The sequence below is a fragment of the Chiloscyllium plagiosum genome, chromosome 13 (assembly GCF_004010195.1).
Source record: "Chiloscyllium plagiosum isolate BGI_BamShark_2017 chromosome 13, ASM401019v2, whole genome shotgun sequence".
Lineage (NCBI taxonomy): Eukaryota > Metazoa > Chordata > Chondrichthyes > Orectolobiformes > Hemiscylliidae > Chiloscyllium > Chiloscyllium plagiosum.
The window spans coordinates 74,202,300-74,222,981 of record NC_057722.1 but is presented as its reverse complement, the minus strand read 5'-3'; the positions used below and the strand labels follow the sequence as shown (position 1 = coordinate 74,222,981).

General features: G+C 42.5%; 1 protein-coding gene across 8 annotated transcripts in view; it reads left to right on the top strand.

Moving 5' to 3' along the window:
- The window catches only part of LOC122556191 (mediator of RNA polymerase II transcription subunit 12-like protein), a 609,874-nt gene that overhangs the window by 491,469 nt on the left and 97,723 nt on the right, over window positions 1-20,682 (top strand). For 7 of the 8 annotated variants that reach the window (XM_043702730.1, XM_043702729.1, XM_043702725.1 and 4 more), the window contains 6 exons: window positions 4,683-4,871; window positions 6,431-6,505; window positions 7,371-7,561; window positions 9,686-9,847; window positions 13,624-13,735; window positions 19,453-19,542. In XM_043702730.1, coding sequence (XP_043558665.1) covers window positions 4,683-4,871; window positions 6,431-6,505; window positions 7,371-7,561; window positions 9,686-9,847; window positions 13,624-13,735; window positions 19,453-19,542 — 819 coding nt within the window. The remainder of the gene's footprint in view (window positions 1-4,682; window positions 4,872-6,430; window positions 6,506-7,370; window positions 7,562-9,685; window positions 9,848-13,623; window positions 13,736-19,452; window positions 19,543-20,682) is intronic. The other variant, XM_043702731.1, reaches the window with a different exon arrangement.

Below are 20,682 nucleotides of genomic sequence, written 5' to 3'. Positions count from 1 at the left end.
AGATTTGAATCCAGGTTTCCCCAAACATCATCTGAGTTTCTGCATTAATAGTCCAGCCATTAAGCCACTAGGCCATTATCTCTCGTTAGAAAGGTCTTTGATATCATCCTATCTTTAGCCTGTTTCTTTTTTAGTCAACACGTATATTTTGATCTTCATTCTTGCAACATGGGTGTCACTGTAAAGTTCAGCCTTTATTGACCATCTTTAGTTACTCTTGAGAATTGGGTGGTGAACGTCCCTGAATTGTCACAGTCCCTGTGGTGAAGGTGCTTCCACTATGCTGTTAAGGATAGAGTTTCAGAGATTTTTCTTCAGTTCTCAATAGCTTTAAAGAAATAATTAGTTATCTTCTCTTCTGCTCATCAGATGCAACTTCCAAACTGAGTTGGAAAGAAGAGAAGGGGGCTTGGCAGCAAAACAAACCTTCTCTCAATGTTCTTTTGATTTGCTTTGTGAGCATCAAACTTTTTGACTCTCATTCCAGTTTCAAAAACTGGGGTAATTTTGTGTATTTTTAAATGAGTTGGCCTCATTTCCATGTCTGCTGCCCCTTGATTTGGAGAAGATCACAGGAGACGGTGTGGTGGTGATTGGGAGGGGAGTGACTGGGATGTATTGGTGTTGGGTGCTCATGTTCCACAAGTGACTATTTCATAACGTGCTGCTAGCAATGGCAGCTGTGGTCCTGATGTACTCGCCGTGTAGCATATGGGGTGATGAATTAAGAAGCACGCCTGGCATATAAAAGATGGAGTAGAATAGCCACGGTAGTTGCATGTGCCAGTTAATAGAGCTGTCCACTTTTGACAGCAGCCCCGTAATTAGCAGTTTAATGCCTAGCGCCCAGCACCAAGATCATAGAATCCCTACATTGTCATTCGGCTCATCAAACCCATACTAACCCTCTGAAGAGCATCCCACTCAGACACACCGTCTGTACGCTATCCCTGTAAGCCTGCATTTCCCATGGCTAATCCACCTCACCTGCACAAACCTGGACATTGCATGGCCAATCCACCTACCCTGCACACCTTTGGATTGTGGGAGAAAAACCAGAGCACATGGCGGAAACCCACACAGACACGGGGGAGGATATGCAGTCTCGACACGGACAGTCACCCGAGGCTGGAATCAACGCTGGGTCCCTGGCGCTGTGAGGCAGCAGTGCTAACCACTGAGCTACCATGCTGCTGTTTGCTGTCTTTTTACCCTGTGAACATGAACAATAGGAGTAGGCTATTCAGCAACTTGTGCCTACAATTGGATCACGACTGATCAGCGCTTCAACTTGAGTGAATTTACTTAGGATGGAGTGGCTGCCTGTATAAATTGATACTCTGGATGTAAGCCACTTAGGTAACATTTCCGCAGTGTGTGCGCTCCAGTGTTTCTGGCTTGCTGAGGTGCCAAACCAGTTTTTGTTTGTAATTGCGGCTTGAATATTTTTATAGAGTTAGTTCAGCAAGCTATAAAACTTGCCTTTGCCTAATTTTCCATCTGTAGCTTCAAATCTTGATTTGTTTTCACATCGTCCCTAGGCGGTTCTCCACATGGAAGAAGAAAGGGTGTAGGGTTTGGAGGTGAGGGCAAAAAGCTGGACATTATTTCAGGAGCCAAGGAATGAGCCTCAACCATTCCCTGCCCCAACCACACTTGCCCATTCATTGTCCCCCTCACAGAGATGTGTGACATGCCCCCCACAGAAACCCAAGCTAGGGCAGTGAGTATAATTTGGTTTAGAAAGCTGCTGTTTTGGTTGATCTAATACCAGACTAGAGACGGGATTTGCTTGCATTCCCATTCCTGTCTACCCACAGACTCCCAACTACTGGGATCTTTGCTCACCAAAACCCTAATCTTTTTGGAAATGTTCCCAGATTAATTTGTTCTAGTAAACTGTTCCTTAGAAGGAAATTATTTCACTGTCTTCTCTTCATTGGTAATTGTTGTACCTTTGAGTGGAGGCTGTGTGATCATAGTTATGTTAGTAGACAGGAAATTGAGAGATTTACATTAATAGTCTACAGACATCAGTTCAAATCCGACCATGGGAGACAAGGAGTCTCAGTTCAGTCTGGTCTTTTTTTTAATTGTTTTGTTCATTGTGGCCTGACTTGAACTCATCCAAAACTCTGCTGCCTGTCTCTTTACTGGTACCAAGTGCTGCTTCTCTCTCAGCTCTGTGTTTGCTGACCTACATTCACTTCAAGTCAAGCAATGTCTTGACTTCAAAATTCTCCATTTCGTTTCAAGTCCCTCTTTGACCATAACCCTGCATCTTTCTCTATAATCTCCTGCAACCCTCCAGTTGTCAAGAAGTGGTTCGATATAATTCTTGAGATCAGAGGCTGTGGGGCGAAGACAGGAACAGGGTACTGAGTTGGTTGAAGGACCACGATCATACTAAATGGTGGAGCAGACTTGAAGGGAAAAATTGGGTTTGAGAGTGTGATGCTAGAAAAGCACAGAGGGTCAGGCAGCATCCGAGCAGCAGGAGAATCAAAGTTTTGGGGATAAGCCCTTCATCAGGAATGAGGCTCATTCCTGCTCTCTCATTCGACTCTGATCTCCAACATCTGCAGTCCTCACTTCTTCCTTGAATGGCAAAATGGCCTACTCCTGCTCCTATTCTCTGTGTATACACTCAACTAATTCTGGCTTTTGAGCGTATATAGGTTTTATTTCTCCACCTACCTCTTTGACTTTGTTAACCTCCTACTGATGTGCCTCAGTGTCATATTTTACTCTATAATGCTTCTATGAAGCACGTTTCATGATGCCAACAGCATCGGCATCATGTAAAATTTGATTGTTCTTTCACAAGATTTGCAGATCCCACTGGATAGGCCACCATTTATTCTCCATCGCATTTCCCTTGAAGAGGTGATGGACCACATTCTTGACAAATTACATATGTTGGGGCTTAGGGGCCAATTATGAGTCAATCACATTGCGCTGGGTCTGGAGACCCATGTCGACCAGATTGAGTGACAATAGCCGATCTCCCTGCCTGCCCCAAAGGATATTAGTAAAGCAAAAAGGTGTTTATGACAATCGTTGATATTTTCATCAATTTATAAATCCTTGTAACATCCACTAGGGGTAAGCAGTAAGAGAGGGAGAGATTTCCTGGTCAGCCACATCGTGGAAAGAAAGTTGGAGCCTCTACCTTCTCTGTATCTGACTCTGGAGAGCAACATATCACACACCATGACATCACTATCAATCCCTGCCGGAATGTGCCCAAGGGGAAAGGAATGGAGGAGAGGCATGAAGAAGAGGTTGGATCAGCGATGATGGTCTCTTTGGTCAAATATCCTGCTGTGGTTTTGTCTAAAAAGTCTTTACTTAGGAAGTGGTCAGTTTGGGAAGGTGGTAAAGTAATGGAAATTAAATAAGATTTTATAAAAAGTGTTCCAACAGGAGTAAGACCAGCTAGTACTTTAAGGCACATTTATCCAGCATGAACCTTGATCATCAACAGAATTGATAGGAAAGGAGCCTTGTATACCTTAAAGCTGGTATCATTCTTGAGCATAGACTACAGAATGCAAACAGATTTCTGTAGGCAGGATAAGAGAAAGACCAAGTATGGAAGATTTCTGTTTATTGTTCAAGAATGAAATCAAATCAGTGTTTGAATTCATGATCTCAGGTGTATAAAAGTTGATGATTTTCTGTATGAATTTGATTGAAGCGTAACAGAGCTGAGGAGGGGTGGTGGCAGTTGGTGGGAGCGAGCGTAAATTATAGAGCTCTGTTTAGCCAGCCTGAGACGTGCTGTCTCTCTCAGGTTGTTTGAATAAACACTGGCGTCCCCTGCATAACTGATTCCTCTGTGGTCTCTGTAGGAGATTAGCCATAGCAGTAACAACTTGCCGAGCTATTTTGGCCACTTTCTGGAAATAGAAGTAAAGAAATTAATGGGAAGGTCAAAACCATGATCAAACTGGACAGAGTAGGTAGCCGTCCAGTGCAGCAACACCTCAAATGTACAATTCTCATTGTGGTCTTCAAATCACTCCATGATATGAACCATGCCTTTCTGTGCAATCTCCTGCAGCACTGTAAACCTCTGTCAATTCTGCAATCTGAAATTTCTAGTCTCTTTGAGTCACCAACTCCATCTTTTAACTGTTGGCAGCCATAATCACCAGTCTCCCTCTAGATTTCCCTTTCTATCCCCCTCTTCTTTGAAGGTGATGCTTAGAAATGCCACTTTGAATAAACTAATGTCACCTGTGCTCATTTCCCCTTGAATGTCAAATTTTGTCTGATTGTGGCTCCGTGAATGTCTTAGGCTGTTTTACTAGTGAAAGACACCATCTCGAATTGTAATCTGTCATAGTAATTAGGATTTAGTGTTGCAATTGTGCAAACACCGATTGTGCAACAAGGGAATGCTGTTGATACTATAGATCACATAAAGGTACAACACCAGGTTATCATCCACCAGGCATGTACCTGGTATTGTGTGATTTTTAACTTTGTCCACCCCAGTCCAACACCGTCACCTCCACATCACATTTAAACATAAATACAGAGAAAGAAGCTTACTTGTTTTGTTACATAATGGAGAACATGTCATTGCATGGGAGTGACTTGTGCTCTCATTCTTTACGAGTCAATGCAACTTGTGTTTCAAAATGACATCCTGCTTTTCATTTCACTCTTGGCAGGAGTGGGTGGGAGAACATTGTTTAAAGGAGCCTGAGAGACTGTGTACGGATAAGGATCTAATACTCGACCCAGTACTCTCAAACAAACAGGCACGGCAACTTCTACAACTTATCTGTTATCCACATGGCCTTAAAGAGTGTGTGGAAGGAGACAATCCTCAGCGTCAGCACATCAAGCACATCCTTCAGGTACTGGGGATCTGGATAGGATATCTCTGGGTTTTACCATTTTTAAAATAAGCTTGTTCAGATTGCTGTTACAATCTACAATGTAAATGGGAATTAAGGGAAAAATGTGTTTGTGTATTCAGTCAGTCTGTGTAATAGATATTAAAACTGCAAAATCAATCTACAGAGACAAAATTAAAAATCTTAATACCAGGTTATCGTCCAACTAGTTTATTTGGAACCACTAACTTTCAGCTAGTACTTCCAAATAAACCTGTTGGACTATAACCTGGTGTTGTGTGATTTTTAACTTTGCCTATCCCAGTCCAACAGCAGCACCTCCACATCAAATTTATAGAGCGACGTGGGGTGAATAGACAAGGTCTTTTTTTCCCAGGGTAGAAAAATCCAAAACTAGAGGGCAGAGGTTTAGGATGAGAGGGGGAAGATTTAAAAGGGATCTGAGGTGCAACTTTTTCATGTAAAGGGTGATGTGTGTATGGAATGAGCTGCCCGAGGAAGTGGTGGAGGCTGGTACAATTACAACATTTAAAAGGCATCTGGATGCGAGTATGAATAGGAAGGGTTGAGTGGGATATGGGCCAAATGCTGTCAGATTGGACTAGATTTATTTAGGATACCTGATGGGCATGGATGAGTTGGACTGACAGCTCTGTTTCCATGCTGTACAGCTCTGTGACACTATAAGCTACAATCTCATCAAAGAAAATACTGAGGATTTAAATAAAATATAACTTTAGTTGAATTGGTATCATCTGCCTGGGTCCAAACAACTTAAATTGAAGGAGAGGAATGTTTCTGATTTTGCTGTAGGTTATAATGTTGAATATCAGTCTAATTTCTTTAGACAATTTAAAGAGCAGGTAACTCTCCATTCTGGGTAAACATTTTTCCCCAACTAATACATCTGCTGATCATTAACGGCTGCTTTTAAAAACATTGTGTCTGCCTGTCAAGGCAACACTTTTGCAAACAATTTTGTTTTGTGTAGTGTGTTCATCACACTTTTGAGAATTCTGCTAAGGTGCTAAGTAAACAAAGTTCTTCTAAATGAAATTATTATATCTGGAATTATTCCACATAATTATATTGTATGTTTTTACTGTAAATATTTGGAAAATTAAACATTAAAGTTTACTTTTGCCAACAAAACCGTTTGGGTTATGTTATTCTCTGTTATTCTAAGAATCACACCGGTGCCATAAAACAATGTTTCCTCAAATACTGTTAACCTGTTGGGACAAATATTTTACAGAAGCAATCATATTGGAACAAAAAACAAGTTGTTACAATGTTTTCTCACTGATTTAATACTCCCATGTATTATGGAAGGAGCATTGGAGCTGGTTCAGACCCCATGAGAATGATTAGCTCAGTACCAATGAAAACTAAAATTTCGCAGCCCTAAGGGGAACTGCGTTATTTAACATAGTTAGTAAGATTTAGTTTTGTCTTTTATCCCAGTGTTTGAGGGTAGTGCAAGCATGTGTAACACCTTAAAGGCATGAAGGGATGAGCTATGGATTTGTTTTGATTTCTAGCTTTCATTTTTCTTTTAGAATTTGGACCAGTGGACTCTGAGACAATCATGGTTAGAGCTCCAGCTCATGATCAAACAATGCATGAAGGAACCTGTGAGTATAAAGCACAGACTGTGACATTTATTGCACCACATTTTCTCCACGCTTTTGAGCAATTAAATCATACGTTGATATTAAATTGACATTTATGGTAATTTAAAGGATTCACAGGGAGACAAAGGAAAGCCTGTTCTGTTAGGAGAATCTAATGCAAGGGAGTAGAATTGTGTATCAATTGGAAGTTAATTTTATTTGCGGTATCGTGTATACATCGAGTCTAAAAAGGGCTTGTTGATTGTTAAGCAATGTTTGGCTTTATAAATATACACTTTGAAGTGATTACAGACTAGGCTGTAGTATTCTGTCCTCACTGCCTGGCTGTGGCAATGTGTAGGTTCACTCAGCAGAGAAGGTCGGAGACACTTCAGTCCCCAAAGGCTGCTAGAAGTGTGGAATGCTCTTAGGACAAAGGTTACATACAGTGGATGGAGCACAGACTGGAAATGAATGGCTAGAATATGTCAGCAAGTAACTCATATTGACACGAAACATACAGCAAGTTTTAATCTATTATAGATCTTTATGGACTGTATGGTAATAATATTTGGAGTCATTGAAAGTGTTAATATTTTTCTTTTGTATTTGTAAAGTAGCGTATTGATGTTCTGGCCACTGGTGGCTTCTGATGGTTGAAAGGGGAAGGAACATGAGTTGAGTTTATTTGCACAGTTAAATGCATTTGGCTGTGCCCACGTTTGGAAAAAATGATCTTTTTTATTCCCTCCAAAGGCCATCCATTGCATGTTGATATAAAGCTGAAATGTACAATCTGTTCGGGTCACAGTGACAATCCATATTGTTTCTGAGATTTATGCTTCCAACTGTGTGTTCCACGTTTGACTGAAGATTTTTCTGCCAGGGCCCAGCATCAGTTGCTGAGATGAACTCGTTGTTGGAGAATATCGCTAAGGCCACTATTGAGGTCTTCCAGCAATCTGCTGAGCTGAACAGCAGTGTTGTGGCAGCTGGAATCGGGCTGTTTAACCCAAGCAATAACTGCAACAATGGAGCTAGTAACCCAAGGCAGAATGGCAAGAAGACTTTCCTAAGGTAAGGCAAGGCTTTGCCTGTACAGTCTGCAGCAGATAATGGATTGATAGAAGGTTAGTGATGGATTTTGAGAACCTGAATAGTCTGCTGGAAATGGTGACATCGCAAAACAAACTAGATATAATGATAATTATAGTGACTGAGTGATTTTTCACCAGCTGTTTAGTTAGCTTAGTTGGCCAAATTGCTGATTGGTATGGGGAGAAAGCAGGAACTGATCACTAGATAATCATATTGAATGGCACTGTAGAATTGAATGGCCGAATGGCCTACTCCGGCTACTTTTCCCTGTGTTTCTATGTAAAACACTTGCCATTTGTTTTGAAGCAGTGTTGTGTGTTCACCCTGACCAGCATTCTGGTCTCAACCAATGCCTTGTCAGTGCTGATCAACTTGGTGCACGTATCTAAACTTTCTCTTCATGTCACAATTCAACAGCCTCAGTTAAGCAAAACCTCTGAAACCTGTAATCAAATCTCAGTAATATTAGTCGCGTTAACATTGCAGTGTTTCAAGGCATTTGCATTTCGATCTTCAACATCGACGATTCCCCCAGGGCTTGACTCAGGCGGTGAATAATTATGTCAAATATTTGCAGCACGGTGGCTCAGTGGTTAACACTGTTGCCTCCCAGCACTAGAGACCGGGTTCGATTCCAGCCTTGGGCAACGGTCTGTGTGGAGTTTACACATTCTCCCGTGTCTGCGTGGGTTTCCTCCGGGTGCTCCGGTTTCCTCCCACAGTCCAAAGATGTGCAGGTTAGGTGGATTGGCCATGGGAAATGCAGGGTTGCAGGAATTTGGTAGGGGGATGGGTCTGGGTGGGATGCTCTTTAGAGAGTCGATGTGGACTTGTTGGGCAGAATGGCCTGTTTCCACACTGTACAGATTCCATTGAGCCATTCTGTGGCAGGAGTGTCCCATGAATCTTTTACATAATTGTTGAGTCACCTGCGTGCAGCCTTTAGAGATTTGGCAAGTTGTTAATGTATATGCAGATGCCTTAAAACGGTTCTGTCTGGTGAGCTGCAATGTAAAAGCAGCTATCGTTAGTCTGGATCTGACTGTAGTGAGCATGCGCTGCTATACAATTCATCACCTTTCTCCATAGTGCCCAGAAAACAATTGGGAACCTGCAAAGTAGGCACAACTTTAAGGTTAATTTACAAATCTAATTTTGGGGTTGGCTGTTCCCAGTCCTTGTAGTCTCTAAATGCTTTGCAACTGTTGTAATGAAGGTGATATATTTGGAAATTTGTCTTAATGGAGACTCTTGCATTAGATTTAGATTTATTTAATATTGTCACTGTGCCCAGGTACAGTGAAAAGTGGACCGTTTTTTTTTAGATTAGATTCCCTACAGTGTGGAAACAGGCCCTTTGGCCCAACAAGTCCACACAGACCCTCCGAAGAGTAACCCACTCCCCCCTGACTAACGCACCTAACACTTGGGACAATTTAGCATGGCCAGTTCACCTAACCTGCACATCTTTGGATTTTGGGAGGAAACTGAAGCATCCGGAGAAAACCCACGCAGACACTGGGAGAATGTGCGAACTCCACATAGACAGTTGCCCAAGGCTGGACTCAAACCTGGGACCCTGGTGCTGTGAGGCAGCAGTGCTAACCACTGAGCCACCATGCCGCCCACGGTGGCACTATTGAAAATGTTAGATATATGCAGCACGTTGCTCAGCAACAATAAGGTGAAAAGATGGGTTAAATGTAAATCAGTTACGCACCTGCATAGTCTTCATTCTGCTCTGAATGCTCTCTCCTTTTCAGATGCTGGTGAACCTGACGAGTATTTCCAGAATGCTTGTGTTATGTTTCAATCGCTTTCTCCTTGGTGCTTCCCCAATCTCCTGTCAATCTTTTTCTACCAGTCTCTGGTATAGAATGAACTTTCTCTTTGCAGTCAGGAAATTTGACTTGCCAAAGGCCACGATTCTCATGGAGTTAAAATAAACTGTTCGGGGGAACTTGAGTGATATTTGAATAGGTTTGCAATAAACAAGATCATAATCTGGAAGTGCTCCAATGGCCATTTGATGGTTTTCTCTGTGTTTGTGTGTGCTGTGTGTTTGTGTGCGCGTGCATGTGTGTTTGTGTGGCTTTTATTCAGCTGTTCAGAGAGGAAAGGAGTCTGGCTAGTGGCACCGTTGATCGCAAAACTGCCCACATCAGTCCAGGGCCGAGTGCTGAAGGCAGCGGGAGAGGAGCTCGAGAAGGGTCAGCACTTGGGGTCATCTTCAAAAAAGGAAAGAGACAGACAGAAGCAGAAAAGGTGAGACCATTATCATAAAGAATCAAACAGAAATAACCAGAGCAGGAGATAAATTATTAAGTACAATGCTTATAATAAGATTGTTCATTTTTTAGTTAAATAAGTCCAAAGACACACTTTTATTCCTCAATCTCCATTATTGGACCACAGTAGAACATTGAGGTAAAGCTTCAATTGCTTAATTGCTTAATTTCCATTGTGGAGAATGGTTATTGAGGCCAGGAAGTGTTTTAAAAGCCTGGACTAAATGTTTATTCTTTGTTGAAGTAGCTCCAGTAAGCATCTTAATGCAAGAGAGAGAGAAGTAATGGTCTGGCAATTCTTACTTGTACCAATGGAGAGGTAAACAAAGTGGAATACATCGCTATTCTATTCAGTTTCATTTGAGGGTGCCAAGACTGCTTAAACGGGCTTACTGACAGGTGATCACAGTGTGCAAAGTATACTAGTGAGGGAGTTCCACAGTTTGAGTTGAAGATAGTTTTAACTTAAAGGAACAAGATTAGAGAACTGAGATCCACAGCTGCCGAAATGTGCAGAGGAAATGAGGGTCAGGGCTACATAGACACATAGAGCAGCACAGAAAAAAGATCTTCGGCCCATTGAGTAAACTTCGGTCGGAAACAAGACCCTAACTCTTCTAATCCCATTTCAGGCTCTTGCCCCTTGTACACTTTGGCACACAAGTGTGTATCTACATGTTACCTAAATATTTCTGCCTCTACCACTCTCACAGCAGTGAGTTCCAGATTCCTACCACTCTGAGTGGGAAAGAAAATGTTTTCTCACATCACCCTTTAAACCTCGTGCCCCTTACCTTCAACCTATCCCCCAGTCATTGACCCCTTCATCAGGGGAAAACTTCCCTCATGTGTACCCTATGAGTGCCGCTAGTAATTTTATACATCTCACTCATGCGTTTCCCCGCCACCACCCCCAGCCCTCCACCCCCCAAAGTCTGCTCTGCTCCAAGGAAAATAACCCCAGTCTGTCCAATCTCTCTTCATGACTAAAACTCTCCAAGCCAGGCAACATCCTGGTAAATCTCATCTGTACCCTCTCCATTTGCCACTGATTTTGTCCTATAAGGCTATCCTCATCCATATTTACCACCTCACCAATTTTCATACCAGCCCCTTTGAGGACAATTGTTTCACAACAAAACAAAATTGAAAACAGATCTTTTACATTGTTTCTGGATGTTGAGAATTTCTCTGTAGTGATGATGATGATGTAGGTTAGCAACATAAAGGAAATGGCTCATTGATTTATGAATAGCACCATTTGTCTTCTGTTCATGTTGTAATCCACTGCCTTGCACTATTTCTGGATATGCAGTTGATTATTTGTAGTGATATCATTTCAGAATGAATGACTGTGCTGCACATGAGATACTGCTCTGAGGCATTGCCATCCCTGAACATCAAAACAACTACTCAGCATTGCATTGAAGTTTCACTTTACTTCCTGTTATGATTCAGATCAAGCTGAATTTTCCTGGCTAGCTCGCGACCTTGACATAGCCTTCGACCCAGGTTGTGATTCTGGAATTGCCTGTGGCAGAAATGCAGACATAATCTTCCCACAGGTTTTTCAAAAGGTTTTGTGGTGCAGGGGTACTTACTGTTCCTCCCTCTGAGCCTGGAAGCCTGGGTTCAAGGCCTAGCAATTTCAGAGGTGTGTAATAGCATCTCTAAACAGCTTGATTAGCAAATATCTAAGAATTTTTGAATAGGAATAGTCAACATGGCTTTGTGTGTGAGAGGTTGTGCCTCACACATTTGATAGAGCTCTTTGTTAAAGTGACCAGGAAGGTTGACAAGGCAGGGCGATAGACATATGGATTTCAGTAAAACCTTTGATAAGATTCCACATAGTAGTTGCTCTGGAAGGTTAGATCGCGTGAAATCCAGGGAAAGCTGGCAAATTGGATGCACAATTGGCTTGATGGTAGGAAGCAGAGGGTAATAGTGGAAAGATGTTTGTCGGACTGGAGGCTTATGACTATTGGAGTGCCTCAGAGGTCAGTGCTAGGCCCGTTGATGTTTGTGTTTTGGATGAGAATGTCCAAGGCATGATTAGTAAGTTTGCAGATGGCACTAAAAGTAGACGGTATAGTGGACAGTGAGGAAGGTTATCAGAAATTGCAGAAGGTGGGAAGTGGGCCGAGAAATGGCGAATAGAGTTTAATGTAGATGAATGTTAGGTCTTGCATTTTGGAAAGTCAAATCAATTTAGGAGTTTCATGTTGAAAGGGAGGGCCTGAAGGAGTGTAGTGGAACAGAGGGACCTTGGAGTTCAGGTTTTCAGTTCTCTGAAAGTACAATCATAGGTAGATGGCAGTGAAGAAGGCTTTTGGCACACTGGCCTTCACCAGTCATGGCACTGAGCATTAAAGTTGGGAGTTTATGTTGCAGTTGTACAGGGCATTGTGTTCAGTTTTGGTCACCTTGCTATAGGAAAGATATTATTAAAATGGGAAGAGTGCAGAAGAAATGTACAAGGATGTTACCAGGACTCAATAGTCTGAGTTATAGGGACAAGCTTGGGTGTCAGAGACTGAGGGGGGATCTGAGAAAAAGTGTATAAGATTATGAGAGGCATGGATAGATTGAATGTACTGTCTTTTTCCCAGGGTTGGGGAATCAAGCACTAGAGTTTAAGGCCAGAGGGGAAAGAATAACTGGGAACCTGAGGGGCAACATCTTTACACTGAGGTGCGCATATGGGATGAGCTGCCAGTGGAAGTGGTTGAGGTGGGCATATTAGCAACATTTAAAAGACATTTGGACAAATACATGGATAGGAGAGGTTTACAAAGGATACGGACCAAGTGCAGGGAAATTAGGTTAGAGTGGATGAACATTTTGGTCGGTACGGACCAGTTTGGATCAAAGGGCCTGTCTCTGTGCTTTAGGACCCTATGACCATGACACTGTGAGGTAGCTGATGAAGAAGCCACTCCCAGGTGCCCCATTAATTAAGTTCAACAAGACTCATAGGTGGGACCAGTAGCCTTACTCATGGTGTAATCTCTGCTGTGGGTGTGGGGCAGAGACAGGAACACCAGTGGCACCATGGCGGTAAGTTCAGTAGCAGGTATTGCAGCTCGAGCTATGTTAACAGAGACCTCAGCCTTTATGAATTGGCTTCAATATCACCTCTTCCATCATGTGATTGATTAATAAAAGGCTCTTCTGGACCTCCTGCTCTGAAGTCTTTTCCAGTGCTCTGCTGAGCTCCCATCGCAGGGAGGCGGGGTGGAGGTGCCTGTGTACAGTTGGACTAAGTAGTAAAATTGCAATCCAATTCTGCAAGAGGGGGGAGTTGCCCTAATTGGATCCCTGCACCTACCAGACAAACTGTCATCACTGCGGGTGTACACATGTCAGAGAACCATCCCCATGCGAGTTAATCTGTGGGTTTGGGAAAGTTCAACGCAATGTTTCTCAGAACTGATGTTTCATTTTGATGAGTCTTTATACGATGGCTTAGGAATTTCAGTGGGAACTTGTATCAGAATCAGTGACAAGGTTCTGGTCTGTTTCCACCTGCATGCTGCTGTTAGTCGGTGTTACTTGAATATTGCTGAAAAGAGAAGCAGGTTATTGACGCTGTTTGTTTTGTCCTCATCAGGGCAACTGCAAGTACACCAAAATTCAAACGGTCACGATAGTGTTTACTGCAGGAGCTATGAAAGCGTTCAGCAACAGATCTCTCTTTCCAGCCATCTTTGTGTCCTGATGAATCTCTTTCTGTTGTTTCTCCTTCTACAGTATGTCACTGCTGAGCCAACAGCCATTCCTGTCATTGGTCCTGACCTGCCTGAAAGGACAGGATGAGCAGAGAGAAGGTTTGCTGACCTCCTTGCAAAATCAGATCAACCAGGTAATTAGCTTTGAGAAAGAGAATCAGAACATGCATAACTTAGCACAGCACAGCTCTTGATCGTTTAAAAAAAAGTCTGCTTTGAGTTTGACTCAATGGTCAACTCAAAATTCAATTTGGTAAGATCCCACAACAAAACAAGCTTTTATCCATGAACTTTCAGATTTCTGAGGTAGTATGCATTATAGCAAATTGCTCATAGGAAGAGGGAGTTGTTGGAATTTGAATGTTTTTATTGAACATGCAGTTTTTATTGTACATTTTAGAGCATGATACAAGGTCTAGTCAGTCTCTGTGGTGCAGTTGATTCGCATGTTTGGCTGTCAACTATAAGCTTGATGGTCTGAGACAGTCTGGGGATGAAGCCCTTCAAAGGGAAGGACTCATGGTGCAGTGGTATTGTCCTTGCCTCTGAACCATGAGACCCAGGTTCAAGTGCCACCTGCTTCAGAGGTTTGGAACAACATGTCTGAAACACAAAAATGTCAATAGTGAGACTCAAACTGAGAAACTCCTGTGATTGCAAGTCAAAGCAAAGTTTCTGCTGTTCCTACCTTGGGGGCCAGAGGTTCAAGTCCCAAGGAGTAGTGTTATAGCATGGCCAAACAATTTGGTTTAAAAAAGAAAATGAAGCTGTTGGTGCCATTATTAGTGGCTTTAACAGGCTATCATGGAGGCAGAATGACTTGCATTTAAATTGTCAAAGTGCATTTGGGCTTTTGTGGTTCAAGTCCGACCACTGACACGTGTTGTAACCTATCTGAGCAGGTTGACCTTTTTGCAATAATCAACAAGTAAAAGACAGCAAAGTTTTAAGGGCCCTTCTGACACATTGGTAATGTCTCTACCTCTGGGCCAGGATGTATGGGTACAAATCCTAAATGCCCCTAAAGGTGTGTCATTTTTTAAAAGTTAATTTAGGGGATGTTAAATTCTGGCGCAGCCAGTGACACTATTACCTGACCCTAACTGCTCATGGGAAAGTGGTGGTGAGCTGTCTTCTTGAGTACGTGTGGTCCATTTGGTGTACTTAGGTTAGAATACAATTGATTCACAGTCTAAGGGAAAGTGGTGTGAAATGTTCAGACCTACTGTGCTGAACTGTTGATTAAAAACAATTTTATTAACATATTAAGGCAATCAAGTATTCTGTTTTTAAATACGGAAAGTGAAAGACCCAGCGGGTTAGGTAGTATCTGCACTCGAGGCTATGTGAATGGAGTCACAGATCAGAAGCACCAAGTCTATCTCTATCTGGACAGATGCTGCCTAAACTGCTGGGTATTTTCCACCACAGCAGGGCAATTGAATCTCAACTGCCCTCTTGGCAATATATGCTGGTCAGCCAGTGATGCCCTGATCCTATACATGAATTTTTAAAAAAATTCTCCTCATTTCAAATTGTCAACATTCAACATATCATTCCTCCCAACACATACATACTGTTTAGCTGGAGCGTCTCCTAGAGAAATCTTTTAAAACTACAGAATTGATTAATTTTTTTGATGTAAAGATGCCTTTGGTTTGGAAAACATCCCTCATGCATTTCAAAGAGATATGAGAGAAATGCATTTTCAATGAAAACACATTAGGAACATTGAGGAAAGGTGCAGTCAAAAGATAAGGATCTGTTCTGGGAAGTAGAGAGAGAGAGAGAATGAGAGATGGATCAATGTAGTTTGAAAGCGTGGCTGCGATAGGTGGACGGAAAGGGGAATGGTCATAAGCCGGGAATGGTCATAAGCCAGCAATGGGTCGAGGAATTATTCATGGGAGGTGTGTTGTAGGCTGGAGAGAAAGGCGGGAGAAAGACAGAGACATTTGAAGCCAAAGAAGAAAAATTTAAACCTGAAATTCTGGCTGACCAAGCGAGTCAGTGAGGATGGGAATAGTGAATAAGTAGGACTAACTGCGAAAGGATTGTAATGGTAGCATTTTAGATTTTTAAAATTCATTCATGGGATGAGGGCATCACTGGTTAGGTCAGCATTTATTGCCCATCCCCAGTTGTCCAGAGGGTGATTAAGAATCAACCACATTGCTGTATGTCTGGAGATACTTGTAGACCAAACCAAGTAAGGAGGGACATTTCCTTCTCTAAAAGGTATTGGTGAACCAAATGAGTTTTTCCTGAAAATCAGGAAAATGGGTGGCACGGTGCTCAGTGGTTAGTGCTGCTGCCTCTCAGTGCCAGGGACCTGGGTTCGATTCCAGCCTCAGGCGACCATCTCTTTTAGTCTTTCATTTTGACTTGATATATCATCATTGATGCTCTTGTCTGTGTGATGGATCAGGTTTAGTGAACAGTATTATATCTGATCATTTCTGAGCAAAATATCTTAACTAGGGTCAGATCCTGTGAGATTAGCAATGTCACTCAGTAAACAAATGAAGCCCCACTGCTGAAAATGATGTGAGCAATGACCTTTAGGGTTAACGTGCTCTGTTAACTGTTGGAAAAGGTGAAATAAACAAGCTAGCTTGTACAATGTAGGAACAGTTTTTGGGCTGGACACTCATTTTACATTGACCATAAATATGTAAAACAGAAACTGCAAAGTTGAAATGTAATCATAAACACATTTTCCTGTCCAATGCAGTCCCTTTCTGTGTATTCATTCATGGAATGCTGTGCCAGCCTTCATTGCCCATCCACAGTTGTCCTTGAGAAGCTGGTGATGAGCTGCCATCTTGAACTGCTGCCATTCCATTTTGTGTGGGTGCAGCCACAATGCCATTAGGGAGAGAGTTCTAGAATTCTGACCCAGTGACACTGAACGAACAGCGATATATTTTCAAGTCAGGACGATGAGTCACTTGGAGGGGAACTTCTAAGTGATAATGTTCCCATGTATCCACAGTGTTTCTTCACCCTTCCCTTCTGAGTAACGGGGACAGGCTCCGTTCTATCCTGAATTCAGGTTTCTATCCTGAATGTTCCCATGTATCCACAGTGTTTGTCCTTTTAGGTGAAAGTAGTGTGTTTGGTCAGTACTTTCTAAGGAGTCTTGGTGTTTTTCTGCAGTACACATTGCTGCTAGTGAGTGTCGGTTGTGGAGGGAGCTGATGTCTATGATGTGATGCCAATCAAATGGGCTGCTTTGTCCGAAATGGTGTCAAACGTCTTGAGTGTTGTTAGAGCTGCATCCAGCCAGGCAAGTGGGGAGTATTCCATCACATTTATGACTTGTGCCTTCTAGATGGTGGAGAGGCAGTGGGGTTTAGGATGTGAGTTACTCGTTGTGGGATTACTAACCTCTAAACTGGTGTTGTAGCCACAGAATGCGTGCGGCTAATCCGTTTCAGTTTTAGTTAATATAATCCCCAGGATGTTGATAGTGAAGGATTCAGCAATGATAATGCCATTGAATGTCAAGGGGCAATAGTTAGGTTCTCTCTTGTGAGAGGTAGTCATGACTTGGCACTTATGTAGTTTGGATGCTACTTTTCACTTATCAGCCTCAGCCTTTTGTGTTGTCTAGGTCTTGCTGAATTTGAGCATGGCCCCCTTAGTATCTGAGGAGTTGCAATGGTGTAGAACATAGAACAGTCCAGCACAGAACAGGCTCTTCAGCACACAATGTTGTGCCGACCATTGATCCTCATGTAAGGTAAACCTAATGTACGAACCCTCAAATTTCTGTGACCATATGCATGTCCAGCAGTCTCTTAAATATCCCCAATGACCTCGCTTCCACAACTGCTGCTGGCAATGCATTCCATGCTCTCTCAACTCTCTGCGTAAAGAACCCGCCTCTGACATCCCCTCTATACTTTCCGCCAAACAGCTTAAAACTATGAGCCCTCGTGTTAACAATTTCTGCCCTGGGGAAAAAATCTCTGGCTGTCGACTCTATCTATGCCTCTCATTATTTTGTACACCTCCATTAGGTCCCCTCTCCTTTCTTCTTTTTTCCAATGAAAAAAGTCCGAGCTCAGTCAACCTCTCTTCATAAGATAAGCCCTCCATTCCAGGCAGCATCCTGGTAAACCTTCTCTAAATCCTCTCCGAAGCATCCACATCTTTCCTATAATAGGATGACCAGAACTGGACACAGTATTCCAAGTGCGGTCTAACCAAAGTTTTATAGAGCTGCAACAAGATCTCATGGCTCTTAAACTCAATACCCCTGTTAATGAAAGCCAAAACACCATATGCTTTCTTAACAACCCTTTCCACTTGGGTGGCAATTTTAAGGGATCTATGTACCTGCACACCAAGATCCCTCTGTTCCTCCACACTGCCAAGAATCCTGTCTTTAATCCTGTACTCAACTTTCAACATTATGCAATCATCAGTGACCATTCCACTTCTGACCTCATAACGGGGAGAACACCGTCGATGAAACAGCTCAGGATGGTTGGGCCTGAGGAACCTGAGCAGAGATGTTCTGGAGCTGAGATGATTCATCTCTAAGCATCACAAGCATTCTTTTCTGCCAGTTCTGCAGAAGAGCCATCTGCACTCGAAATGTTAACTCTACTTCTTTCTCCACAGATGCTGTCAGACCTGCTGAGTTTCTGCAGTATTTTCCATTGTTGTTCTTGTGTGCTAGGTATGTCTCCAACCAGAAGAGACTCTAGTTTCGCTGGGACTTCCTGGTGCAACACTGTCAAATGTGGCCTTGATGTCAAAGGCAGTCTCTCTCGCCCCACCTCTGGATTCAACACATTTGTCATTGTTGTAGTGCGGCCAGGAGCTGAGTGGCCCCTTGTGGAACCTAAATTCAGTGTCAGTGATCAGGTTATTGCTCAGAAAGTGCTGTTTGGTAGCAGAGTTGGTCATACCTTCCGTCACTGCATGATTTAAATGACCTCAATCACTGGAAGTGAACAAAGGGGAATACTAATTAGTGAGATAATAGTGTGTGAGAAAACTCCTTTAAGACATCAACACCAGTGCAGCCCAGTTGGGTTTTTTTTAATTGTAAATTCTATGCCAGAGGATGGGGAATTCTCTGATTTGTTTATCAGGCTTCTAAAGTGAAGGTCATTTTCTCATATATTCGTAAAGTATATTTCAAAAGTGGGAGTCCCACCCAACTTGAACCTTATGATATGTCATACGGTTGAGTAGAGATTATACTGGTTATAACCTTGTGTCGTTGGGTTATGGAAATATACACAAAGTATGGGAGAGCTGCAATGACCATTTATTGTGATGGAGAGCGGAATGTGAATATTGCTGAAAAAGGTACATTTTGTCTTGCAATCATCAGGACAGTTCACAAGAAATACCTTTGAAAAAGGAAGTGATTGCCTGTGTAGGTTTCCTCTGGGTGCTGCGGTTTCCTCCTGCAGTCTAAAGATGTGCCAGTCAGGTGGATTGGCTATGGGAAATTCCCCCTTGGTGTCCAGGAGTATGCAAGCTTGGTGCGTTAGCCCAGGTAAATGCGGTAGTTACTGTAGGAAAGAGAGGTGAGAAGGTCTGGATGGGATGCTCTTCGGAGGGCCTGCGCAGACTTGATGGCCGCATGTTCTCTTTCTGCACTGTCGGGTTTCTGTGGGGTTTATGCGTATGAAACTGCAAGGTTGAAATTTCTCAGCAGAAAAGAAAACAGGAAAAAAATTGGTTTGAACCATGTGTCATCGAAATCATATTTTCAATTTAGTTTCAAAGGTTCAGTGTCATTAATAGGATGGTATAAATTGAAGTGAATATTTTTAAAATATTTTTTGTAATTATTAAAACCTGCTCTTCCATGCAATCCTCCCAGATTTTGAGTAACTGGCGGGAAGAACGTTACCAGGATGACATAAAAGCCCGACAGATGATGCACGAAGCTCTGCAGCTGCGTTTGAATCTGGTGAGACAGTGGCACGGCTCGCTTCAGAAATATTTGTTTTTGTAAAAAAAAATTGAGAGGCCCTTCCTCATAGTGAGGAAGCGCAGGAAGGCATTTAATAACCCCTGGGCATCTTGGCCCCACAATGGATAGCGTTGGTGGAATTATGTATTCTCCCATGTCTGTTCTGCCACTCTAGAGGGTGTAGAGTGTGATCGTTTCTGGCATCTTTGAGGGCTTGGCAGAAGGATGTGATGTCATCTTTAATGTCAGCATCGCCCTTGTCCAAGACACCAGTGAACCTGAGCTGTGAATGTCAATTACCTTACAGAGCTGTAGTGGGTGCCTTTACCTTACAGAGCTGTAGTGGGTGCCTTTACCTTACACCTTACAGAGCTGTAGTGGGTGCCTTTACCTTACAGAGCTGTAGTGGGAGAGATTACCCAATTATGCAGCAGCCTTGTAAAGTCAAGAAAGCAGCACTGTTAACAGTTTGTAAAGTTGCAAGCCATTAAGAAGGTAAGCATTCTCTCGGACAGCAAATGATTCGGGGTAAAATAAAAAAATGAAGAGTTGTTATAGATATATGGGCTCTTGGTGGGAACAGTGTGTATAGTTTTAGTATCCTTAGAATGTGCTTTATGATCCATTGGATTGTTCCCTGGTGTGAGAGATTAAGCAGAATGGGCCAATATTCTCTGTAGATCAGATGAATGATAGGTAATCTCACTGAAAACCTTTGGGCTTGTCCAGTTTGGTTCTGGGCAACTCTTGCCCCAAGCCGATGTCTACAGCAAGAGCTCAGAGTTTCAGGATCAAGGTTACATCATTGCAGACTGCTATGAAAGTTGGCAGGTTCTTTCATAGGGAGTTGTGAATGTTCAGCTGTTAAATGGATTCAAATCTGAAAGTGACAAATTTTTGGACATTAAAGAAAATCGAGGGATATTGACAAAGTAAAAAAATCTCACAGTTTATTTGGAACCAGCAGGTTTATTTGGAAGCACTAGCTTTTGAGCCACTGCCTTTTCATCAGGTGGTTCTTTCTTCCTCCTTTAGTGTGCTATAGAGGCAGTTTGGGAAGATGGCCTCGATGCCCAAGATTTGTCTTAAACTTGCTTGAGGAATTGAATGGAATCCTTCTGCTCCTGTGATGTTCTT